A 12,273-nucleotide genomic window follows, 5' to 3' on the forward strand; every position below is an offset into this window, starting at 1 on the left:
CCCCCCCCACTAGACCCCCACCCCCCCACCTTCCGACGTGTCACGCTCGATCCGCTTACAATCGTGACGGCGGTCAGGAGGTCAATGCCACCACCCCCTCCTCATCTTGCCCGGGTAAGGGGGGGGGGTGCGGGGGGGGTGCAGGGGGGGGTGCAGGGGGGGTGCAGGGGGGGGTGCGGGGGGGGGCAGGGAGGTGCGGGGGGGTGCGGGGGAGGTGCAGGGGGGGGTGCAGGGGGAGGTGCGGGGGGGGTGCGGGGGGGAGGTGCAGGGGGGGGTGCGGGGGGGGGTGCGGGGGGGTGCGGGGGGGGGGGGCTGACAAAACCTGAGCAATGGACGGAACGGGACGGGGTTGCCCCACGATGTTCACGAGTGGCAGAGGTAGAAGGAGGGAGAGAGGGGGAGGGGGGCACTGCTGCTGCTACAGCAGCAGCTGCTGCAGCTACTGCTGCTGCTACAGCTGCTGCTGCTACAGCTGCTGCTGCTACAGCTGCTGCTGCTACAGCTGCTGCTGCTACAGCTGCTGCTGCCGCTACAGCTGCTACAGCTGCTCATCCTACAGACGATCCGACATCTGCTGCGACTGCTGATACTGCAGCGACTGCTAACGGGTGCTGCTACTGCTGATGATTCTACAGCTGTTTCTACGATCGCCTCCACCCACAATGCACCGCACGCGTTCACGAGCAGATCCCCCCCCCCCCCTAACGAGCGGGCGATGGCGGTGGCGATGGCGATGGCGCCGCCTTATCCCGACGCGGGCGGGAACTTGACGTTGGCACGCCGGCACTTCTCCACGTCCTCGAAGGTCGGCAGGCCGTGGGGCAGCTGCAGGCGCCCCGCGTCCTTGTCCATGAGCCACTCGGCTTCGTCTGGGGGGGGGCAAGGGGGGGGGGGCACAGCCGCCATGGCCAATCAGCATCGCCACAACGTGTGTGTCTGTGTGTGTGTGCGTGTACCTGCGACTTTGTCTGTGTTCGTGTGGTGCCTTCGTAGGAGCTCTTGCCCCAACAGTCTGTGAAAGGCTATATGGGGGGGGGAAATCTTTGTCTGTGTGCTGTATCTGTGTCTGTGCGTGTGTACATCTGTGGGAGGAGCAGTAGTGGTAGCGGTTAGCGCTACGCAGCGCTACGAACCTGGTGAACCGGGTTCGATTCCCGATCACAGCCAACACCCGGTGACGATTATCTGAACCGGCCCTGGGCCTCCCCTAAGCCACCCCACCCCCCCTACTGGCTCCGCCAGTGACTATGTGTAACTGTGTGTCGTGTTTAAACATCGCCTGGATCTCTGTGCTATTCAGGAGGTCCGGTGGCCCGGCTCTGGCTCCTGCCACCATGAGGGGTAGACAGTCCTCTACTCGGGGCAGGAGACTGCCAAACAACAGGGAGTGGCTCTTCTTCTGAACAAAATAATGAAGTGGGCATGGGAGCATGATGGTGAGGTGTGGGAAGCTGTAAGCCCCAGGCTACTGTGGGCTCGCCTTCCCATTAACCAGAGGCGAGGAGTGGTGGTCGTGGTTACTGATGCCCCCACTGAAGACGAACATCCGTGGAGGGATGCAGGCAAGGCCAATGAGTCAAATGCCTTCTATGACCGCCTGTCACAGGTGCTGGCTAAAGTGGCCCCTCGGGATAGAGTCATCTTGTTGGGTGACTTTAATGCCCGAGTTGATCATGATGCTGGCACCTGGTCTGGAGTGATTGGAAGGCATGGGCCAGATCAGCTCGATAACAACGGTAGGAGGCTGCTAGATTTTTGTGCAGCCCATGGGATTGTAATTACCAACACGCTGTTCCGGCATCAGCGCATCCACACAACATCACAGATGCATGCCGGGTCAAAGCAAGACCATCTGCTGGACTACATAGTGACAGAACAGTGGATAGGGACCCATGTCCTTGACACCAGGACCTACCGTGGAGCTGATCTGCCCACTGACCATCGACTTGGTATGTATGCCGATGATCTGGTAATTGCTGCTCACTCAGGGGTTGGAGGCGCTGCTGCTGAATCTGGAGCTTGCCACTAAAAACTAAGCACCTGCCTGGGTATTTTATACCATCGGACATTCCACCCCCACAACTCCCAATTGGTGATGGGGCAGGTGTGGAGAGAATGTAGAGTTTCCCATACCTGGGCAGTGTGCTTATGACCAGCTCCAGTTTGACAGCAGAGGCCTCACTCCGATTAAGTCGAGCGGCATTTTCTTTTCATCGGTTGTGTAACGCTGTGTGGAAGCTACCTGGTCTGTCGCTCTGCATGAAGCTTCAGGTCTTCTCAGCCACAGTCATTCCCTCCCTTCTCTACGCTTGTGGAACGTGGACCCTCCTAATGGAACATCTTCGCCGGTGAGAAACATTTAGGCTGGCCTGCCTACGATCCATCTTGGGTTTAATCAGGCTGGATTGTGTGAGGAGCTCACATATCCTTGAAAGAGCTGGACAAAGTCCCATCGGTGAGCTCTTCCGGCAGGCAAGGCTGCGTTGGCTGGGTCATGTAGCCTGCATGCCCAGCCACCGCATGCCTATACAGCTTTTGTTCGGCCGGATCGAGGGGGCTAAACGGGCGCGGCACGGGCTAGAGAAGAGATGGAGTGATGTGGTACAGGAGTATGTGGAGCCGAGTGGACTTGCCGATGACTGGTACCAGCGGTGTCAAGATCGGGCTCTGTGGAGGAGGCTCGTGAAGGACGCTACTGGGCAGTTGGAGGCAGTCGCCCTCCAACAACACAACAATGGAGGGCGGAGGAGCGACACTCACAACAACGAGCAGAGCACCGGGTGGCTAAAGCACAGTAAGTTGGCACAGTAGGGGGCACAGGTGGTGCATCAGCCAGTCATCTCGGTCATCTCAGTTAGTCGACCCGTGGCACCTGGGTCTGCCCCGTGACCTCCTGCCAGCGGGCGTTCGACACTTCACGTGGCCTCAAGGTGCACAAGCGTCGTGGTGACTTCACCGCCACTTAGGGGCGAATGGCGGTTGTTGTTGTGTATCTATGTCCATGTGTCCGTGTGTGTGTCCGTGTGTGTGCGTGCGTACCCCTCATGCGCTGCAGCATGCTCCCGTAGGCGCGGTCGTACTGGTAGGCCAACACGAAGCCCAGGGGAACCAGCGGCACCAGCAGGCCCGGCCGCTTGCTCCGCATGGCGCTGCAACGGCACGGCGCAGCGTTACACCGCGGACTCCTCTCTGGGTCTCTGTGCGAGTCTATGGGTCTCTGTGCGAGTCGATGGGTCTCTGTACGAGTCTATGGGTCTCTGTGCGAGTCTATGGGTCTCTGTGCGAGTCTATGGGTTTCTGTGTGAGTCTATGGGTCACTGTGAGTCTATGGGTCTCTGTGAGTCTATGGGTCTCTGTGCGAGTCTATGGGTCTCTGTGCGAGTCTATGGGTCTCTGTGCGAGTCTATGGGTCTCTGTGCGTCTATGGGTCTCTGTGTGAGTCTATGGGTCTCTGCGAGTCTATGGGTCTCTGCGAGTCTATGGGTCTCTGCGAGTCTATGGGTCTCTGCGAGTCTATGGGTCTCTGCGAGTCTATGGGTCTCTGCGAGTCTATGGGTCTCTGCGAGTCTATGGGTCTCTGCGAGTCTATGGGTCTCTGCGAGTCTATGGGTCTCTGCGAGTCTATGGGTCTCTGTGCGATTCTATGGGTCTCTGTGCGATTCTATGGGTCACTGTGCGAGTCTATGGGTCACTGTGCGAGTCTATGGGTGTCTGTGTGAGTCTATGGGTCACTCTGTGAGTCTATGGGTCACTGTGAGTCTATGGGTCACTGTGTCAGTCTATGGGTCACTGTGTCAGTCTATGGGTCACTGTGCGAGTCTATGGGCCTCTGTGAGTCTATGGGTCACTCTGTGAGTCTATGGGTCACTCTGTGAGTCTATGGGCCTCTGTGAGTCTATGGGTCACTCTGTGAGTCTATGGGTCACTCTGTGAGTCTATGGGTCACTCTGTGAGTCTATGGGTCACTCTGTGAGTCTATGGGTCACTCTGTGAGTCTATGGGTCACTCTGTGAGTCTATGGGTCACTCTGTGAGTCTATGGGTCACTCTGTGAGTCTATGGGTTTCTGTGTGAGTCTATGGGTCACTGAGTCTATAGGCCTCTGCGAGTCTATGGGTCACTCTGAGTCTATGGGTCTCTGTGTGAGTCTATGGGTCACTCTGTGAGTCTATGGGTCTCTGTGTGAGTCTATGGGTCACTCTGTGAGTCTATGGGTCACTCTGTGAGTCTATGGGCCTCTGTGAGTCTATGGGTCACTCTGTGAGTCTATGGGTCACTCTGTGAGTCTATGGGTTTCTGTGTGAGTCTATGGGTCACTGTGCGAGTCTATGGGTCACTCTGTGAGTCTATGGGTCTTTGTGTGAGTCTATGGGTTTCTATGTGAGTCTATGGGTCACTGAGTCTATAGGCCTCTGCGAGTCTATGGGTCACTCTGAGTCTATGGGTCTCTGTGTGAGTCTATGGGTCTCTGTGTGAGTCTATGGGTCACTCTGTGAGTCTATGGGTCACTCTGTGAGTCTATGGGTCACTCTGTGAGTCTATGGGTCACTCTGTGAGTCTATGGGTCACTCTGTGAGTCTATGGGTCACTCTGTGAGTCTATGGGTCACTCTGTGAGTCTATGGGTCACTCTGTGAGTCTATGGGTCACTCTGTGAGTCTATGGGCCTCTGTGAGTCTATGGGTCACTCTGTGAGTCTATGGGTTTCTGTGTGAGTCTATGGGTCACTGTGTCAGTCTATGGGTCACTGTGCGAGTCTATGGGTCACTCTGTGAGTCTATGGGTCTGTGTGTGAGTCTATGGGTTTCTATGTGAGTCTATGGGTCTCTGTGTGAGTCTGTCAGCTCGCACAGAGACACGTACACACTCACACACTCACAGGCCCGTAAGTGACACAGCCACACTGATGGCACCGGGGGATCGTAACGAACCCGCGTGCCCATTACTCGCGCTGTCATTTTCTCTGCCGCAGCCCCACTTAGGGGGGGGCCCTTTGCAAAGCTAATGAGGGCCCCCCCGCACCACCCACCCCCTTTCAAGTGGCAATTTTGACGCACCTGGTGGCAGGACGGCAAGGAAGCACGCGCGCGCGCACGTGTGTGTGTCTGTGTGTGTGTCTGTGCGTGCGTATGTGGGGAGTGGTGGTGTAGCGGTTAGCGCTACGCTGTGCTGCAAACCCAGCGACCCGGGTTCGATTCCCGCTCACGACCAACACCACCCAGTGACGATTATTTTCGAACCGGTCTTGGGCCTCTCCTAGGTCGACTCAGCCTCAAATGAGTACCTGGTGCGGTGTGTAGTAAACATCGCCACTGGGGAGACAAAGGCGGCCGGGCGTGGTGCTGGCCACCCATCCCCTGGCGTGCCGTGCCGGCCTTCATAGGTGCTGGCTAACAGCACTTGCCCCTACAGTCTGTGAAGGCTACACGGGGGATCTTTGTCTTTGTGCGTCACGTAGCCGTTGACAGGACTCTCAGGGCGCGAGTTGTTGGCGAGCGGCACCAATGATGAAGGCCGGCACGGCACGCGAGCCGGTGGGTTGGTCAATACCACACCCCATTTAAGGCCGAGCCGACCTAGGGGAAGTGCCCAGGACCGGTTCAGATATCCGCCACCGTTCTTGGTCGTGAGAAGGAAATCGAACAAACTCGGCGTCGCTGTTCACCACGAAGTGGCGGTGACGACACCGCCACTTGGCGGGAATTGAACCCGTGGTGCGCTAATCGCTGCCCTGCCGCTCCCCACACCACCACAACCACCACCACCACAACCACCACCACCACAACCACCACCACCACAACCACCACCACCACAACCACCACCACCACAACCACCACCACCAGTACCACCACAATCAGCACCAGTACCACCGAAATTACCACCAGCACCACCACAGCCACCACCAGCCCCACAATCACCACCACAATCAGCAAAATCACCAGCACCACCACAATCACCACCAGCACCATCAAACATCATCACCACCAGCACCACCACAATCACCACCACCACAATCACCACCAGCACCATCAAACATCATCACCACCAGCACCACCACAATCACCACCACCACAATCACCACCAGCACCACCACCAGCACCATCAAACATCACCACCAGCACCACCACAATCACCACCAGCACCATCAAACATCATCACCACCAGCACCACCACCAGCACCATCAAACATCACCACCAGCACCACCACAATCACCACCAGCACCATCAAACATCATCACCACCAGCACCACCACAATCACCACCAGCACCATCAAACATCATCACCACCAGCACCACCACCAGCACCATCAAACATCACCACCAGCACCACCACAATCACCACCAGCACCATCAAACATCATCACCACCAGCACCACCACAATCACCACCAGCACCATCAAACATCATCACCACCAGCACCACCACAATCACCACCACCACAATCAAACATCATCACCACCAGCACCACCACCAGCACCATCAAACATCATCACCACCAGCACCACCACAATCACCACTAGCACCATCAAACATCATCACCACCAGCACCACCACAATCACCACCAGCACCAAACATCATCACCACCAGCACCACCACAATCACCACCAGCACCACCACCAGCACCATCAAACATCATCACCACCAGCACCACCACAATCACCACCAGCACCATCAAACATCATCACCACCAGCACCACCACCAGCACCATCAAACATCACCACCAGCACCACCACAATCACCACCAGCACCATCAAACATCATCACCACCAGCACCACCACAATCACCACCAGCACCATCAAACATCATCACCACCAGCACCACCACAATCACCACCACCACAATCAAACATCATCACCACCAGCACCACCACCAGCACCATCAAACATCATCACCACCAGCACCACCACAATCACCACTAGCACCATCAAACATCATCACCACCAGCACCACCACAATCACCACCAGCACCAAACATCATCACCACCAGCACCACCACAATCACCACCAGCACCACCAAAATCACCACCAGCACCATCAAACATCATTACCACCAGCACCACCACAACAACCACCACCACGACCACGACCAGCGCCACCACCAGGCCGCCAGTGTCCCACCCCGCGGTGAGCGTGACGGTGGCCAGGCTGTAGAAGGAGGCGTAGTATTTGAAGAACTCGCGGGAGCCGGCGAGCTGCATGGCCATCTGCCGCAGCTGCATCTGGCTCTGCATGGCCATCTGACGCTCCATCTGCGGCACACACGACGGGAGACACCGCCGCCCCCACTCATTAATAATAATAGTTCAATTTGTAACGCGTGCAAATTTGCGGACGTAGTGGCCGCAACTCAGAGGCGCGGAGCCAAGCTCAGAGTCGCTCAAAAGCATGATTGTAGAGGTGAGTTTTTAAGTGTCTCTTGAAGGAGGCGATTGAGGTGATGCTGCGAATGTGCAGAGGGATATTGTTCCAGAATGTTGGGGCTGCCACCGAGAAGCGGCGCATAGACATGACCATCCTGGATCTTGGTATCAAGAGGAGGTCGTGAGTCGCGCTGCGCAGGCATCTGCCGTGTGCTGAGCTGCAAGTTGTCAATAATGAAGAAAGACTCTGTTGGGGCGAGTGCCCTCAGCGCAACCACGGCGCTCGTGCCGGGCTAGGTGCACTCCCGAGGCTGTCGCGCGAAGTGTCGAAGGCTCTCGCTGGCTGCCAGGCTGGCGGGCTGGCGGGCTGGCTGGCAGGAGGTCACGGGACAGACCCAGCGGGTGGCCATGGGATTGCGATAAAGAACTCCATAGCCCGTCGGATTCCTCCAGTCGAAATGAGGATTGTAATTCTGATAGAAATGATTCTTCCCCGTTTTCCGTAGCTGCCGCGGCCTACGCGGTTTAACCCCGTATTCTTTCACAGCGAGATTGAGTTTTCGAGCGCGTACGGCGGCGTTACAGTCGTTTCAATTGGGGCAACCAAAATGTTTCGTGTCTATTTGTTTGTGTTTCTCTCCTCGTGATGGGACTTTGTAGGATGAACGTTGAGATGTATAAGGGGCACGGGGTGACTAACAAGATCTGAGTTGGTCTCTAATAAGGTCGGCACTGATAAGGGGTTGACAGGTTTGGGCATAGCCACAACAGACTGTTGGGGCAAGTGCTGTTAGCGAGTAGCAGCAGCACCTATGAAGGAGACAAAGACAAAGATCCCCCATGTAGCCTCTAACAGACTGTAGGGGCAAGTGCTGTTAGCGAGTAGCAGCAGCACCTATGAAGGAGACAAAGACAAAGATCCCCCATGTAGCCTCTAACAGACTGTCGGGGCAAGTGCTGTTAGCGAGTAGCAGCACCTACGTAGACCGGCACTCTGGCACGTGATGACGGGGCGGGGGGGGGGGGTTGGAAGCCAGCACCACGCCCGGCCGCCTTTGTCTCCCCAGTGCCGATGTTTACACACCGAACCAGGCTACTCATTTTCCAAGGCCAAGTCACCCAGGGGGAAGCCCAGGTGGGTGGTGGGGGGGGGGGTTCAGACAAACAACCACCAGCGAAGTTGCCTGAGTGGGAAATCAGTCCTCGGGTTTGTCGGGTCCATAGTGCAGATTGGCGACACACTTCCGCTACCGCCCCCCCCCCCGCCCCTCCACATCTAGACTCGACGTCACCACGCCGCTACAAGTCGATGACGACGTCACCACGCCGCTACAAGTCGATGACGACGTCACCACGCCACTACAAGTCGATGACGACGTCACCACGCCGCTGTAAGTCGATGACGACGTCACCACGCCGCTACAAGTCGATGACGACGTCACCACGCCGCTGTAAGTCGATGACGACAAGCCGCCCGCTCCGCACTGGAGCCATCGTTCGCGATGGCTCCAGCTCGCTTCTGAGAAAGGCGCTACACAGAGGTCCAGAGGTGGGGGGCCTTACCTGGTAAAAAAATGTTAAATAAAACAATTGGCACGTTTTGTTTGCATGACAAACCCTTAGCGATGGCGGGTTTAACGGTGGCCGGGTTTAACGACGCAAGTTACGTTCACGCGATGCAACCAGAGGTCGCAAACGGGTTTTGATTCCATACCCGTATCCGGCCGCACCAGGGTCGCAAACGGGTACCCGTACCCGGCCGTACCCGTACCCTACCCGTACCCAGCCGGGTACGGGTATTGGGTACCTGATTGCGACCTCTGGGATGAAGCCATGTTGCAGGCGCGGGTGGGTTGATTCTAGGAACTTGAATTGTGAGAAGAGACAAGACGTTGGGAAATGAGTGACAAACGGTGACTCACCAGTGACTCACGGCCTATCCGTACCCGTACCCGGCCGCACCAGGGTCGCAAACGGGTAGCCGGGTATCTGGTAGGGTACGGGTATCGGGTACCCGGTTGCGACCTCTGGATGCGACCCAACGGAAACCTCCGCTGTGGCTAACGTCGGTCGCGAACGCCGCCGGCTGCTAAACCCGGCGCCGGGTGAGAAATGTCGACGATGCGAAGAGCGACGATGTGAACCTGCAGCCGCTGGTTGAGCAGCATGAACTCCTGCTGCCGCTTCATGTTGTCCTCCAGAGCTCGGGACATGAAGAGCCCCATGCTGGAGTGGGGATGGGGAGAGAGGCGGGGGGGGAAGGGGGCGATGTCACACGTGGGTCATTGGTCACGCGATAGGTGGGTTAGTCAACACAGCCCCACACCCGGGCGTCTTTGTCTTCCCAGCGCTGATGTTCAGACACACACACACACACACGTGACACACACACACACAGAGCGGAGGGACACGAGGCGATACGGAACGCGGTAAGACAAAATCACAGCAGCAGCAGCGGAGTGTGACACACACCCACGTAGGGGCACGCGCAGACGTACACAAACATCCGCAAACACAATGCATGCTGAACTTCTTTCGCACCGTACGTAGTCAACCGTGCTGTGTATGTTGATGGTGAAGGTGATGGTGGTGATGATAGTGAAGGTGATGGTGGTGATGAAGGTGATGGTCGTGATGATGGTGAAGGTGATGTGATGGTGGTGATGAAGCTGATGGTCGTGATGATGGTGAAGGTGATGGTGGTGATGATAGTGAAGGTGATGGTGGTGATGATGGTGGTGATGATGGTGATGAAGGTGGTGATGGTGGTGATAGTGAAGGTGATGATAATGGTGAAGGTGATGATGATGGCGAAGGTGGTGGTGGTGATGGTGATGAAGGTGATGGTGGTGGTGATGATGGTGATGAAGGTGATGGTGGTGATAGTGAAGGTGGTGATGATGATGGTGAAGGTGGTGAAGGTGATGGTGGTGATGATGGTGATGAAGGTGATGATGGTGATGAAGGTGATGGTGGTGATAGTGAAGGTGGTGATGATGATGGTGAAGGTGGTGAAGGTGATGGTGGTGGTGATGACCACGATGTTCAATGGTGACCCATGATACTGTACGGTTGATGTCCGACCTTTCATTTGCCCTTCACGCAAACAGAATTCACGAGAGGTGGCGACTGTTATGATGATGATGACGATGTGACGATGATGTGACGATCGTTATGATATAATTATTATTATGATGATGATGGTGGTAACCGTACAGACGTCCGCTCTATAGCTGCACATCACACAGAGGAGGTGCTACATAAACCACCGCCACCATCACCACCACCATCAACCACCATCACTCGACCATCACCATCATCACCACCACTCACTCGACCATCACCATCATCATCACCACCATCACCACCACTCACTCGACCATCATCACCATCACCACCACCATCACCACCATCACTCGACCATCACCATCATAATCACCACCATCACCATCATCATCACCACCATCACCATCACCACCATCACCACCACCATCACCACCATCACTCGACCATCACCATCATCATCACCACCATCACCACCACCATCATCACCACCACCACTCACTCGACCATCACCATCATCACCACCATCACCACCACTCACTCGACCATCATCATCACCACCATCACCACCATCACTCGACCACCACCCAACCCTTCCACCCGCCTTACGTTGCTCTTCCGGCGATTACTTTGGGCGAGACGACGACAACCAAGATGACAGCAGCAGCACCAACAACAACAGCAGCGACTACAGCAGAAGCACCTCCAACAACAACTACAGCAGCAGCACCAACAACAACAACTACAGCAGCACCACCACCAACAACAACTACAGCAGCACCACCACCAACAGCAACTACAGCAGCAGCACTAACAACAATTACAGCAGCAGCACCAACAACAACAGCAACTACAGCAGCAGCAACAACCACAGCCACTACAGCAGCAGCAGCAACAACAACAGCGACTACAGCAGCAGCGACTACAGCAGCAGCAACAACCACAGCCACTACAGCAACAGCACCACCAACAACAGCAGCACCACCAACAACAGCACCACCAACAACAACAGCACCAGCAGCAACAGCTACGACCCCTAAAGTAGCAGCAGCAGCTGCAGCAGTTCAGGGACCACGTGGGCGGAGAGGCGAGCGGGCGAGGCAAGTCCAATCGCAATGCCGAGTCGATGGATGCCCCCGCCCACAGACAATTGTCATTATTCCTGGTTCTTTTTTATTATTTAATTTTTTATTTGATAATTTTAATTTGTAGTTTTTTTGGTTTTCTATCTACGTGACTTTACCGAAAGACCCAAAGAGTAATTATTAATTTGTTTCTTTAGCGGATGCTTATCATAATTTTTTTTACACGTGGCTTTTGACACGGAGAGCAGCAGATACCACAATAGTAATGAAATAAATGCGCGTGCACGTTAATGAGCTGAAACCAATCAACTTCACTCGTCACGATACATCACTCCGCCCACCCACCCACCCACAACTTCGCCCATCCAGGGTTTTGGTGGTACATGTTTTTTATGTCAGTTATTGTGAAAATTCCGTCACAGTTCCTATGATCACTGTTTCATTGCTTTCATGGCTTTATTTTGGTGATTTTGAAAAGTTTACTGGTTTGGCCATGTTTGTTTGTTGTACTACGGAGTAAGACTAATGGCCTTAATCTAAGTTATCTTGTGGTTATTGTTGTTTGACTTGCATCCCACTGGGATTTGTGCACACAGCGTTGGTGTGCGGTGCTTTTTCTGCAATATTTTGCTGTCTTTTCTTGGATTTTCTTTTTGCACATAGTCACATATTCACTCTAAGATGTTTTCTTGTTCATGTTTTTGTTTGTTGCGGTTGCACCCGATTCAAGAGCCGAATGGCTCACAGGGCTATACCTAATCAA

General features: G+C 55.2%; 1 protein-coding gene across 1 annotated transcript; it reads right to left on the minus strand.

The window, feature by feature from the left end:
• Positions 1-294: 294 nt before the first annotated feature.
• Positions 295-11,498, minus strand: PLGRKT (plasminogen receptor with a C-terminal lysine). The gene is made up of 5 exons (XM_061557872.1): positions 11,035-11,498; positions 9,507-9,588; positions 7,121-7,251; positions 3,040-3,149; positions 295-869 (listed from the first exon to the last, which is right to left on the minus strand). The coding sequence occupies exons 2-5, from the start codon at positions 9,585-9,587 to the stop codon at positions 745-747; spliced, it is 447 nt and encodes a 148-aa protein (XP_061413856.1). The 5' UTR covers position 9,588; positions 11,035-11,498; the 3' UTR covers positions 295-744.
• Between the last annotated feature and the right edge of the window lie 775 nt (positions 11,499-12,273).

This window comes from Lethenteron reissneri, chromosome 24, assembly GCF_015708825.2.
Source record: "Lethenteron reissneri isolate LAM-NWPU_2019-01 chromosome 24, ASM1570882v1, whole genome shotgun sequence".
NCBI lineage: Eukaryota > Metazoa > Chordata > Hyperoartia > Petromyzontiformes > Petromyzontidae > Lethenteron > Lethenteron reissneri.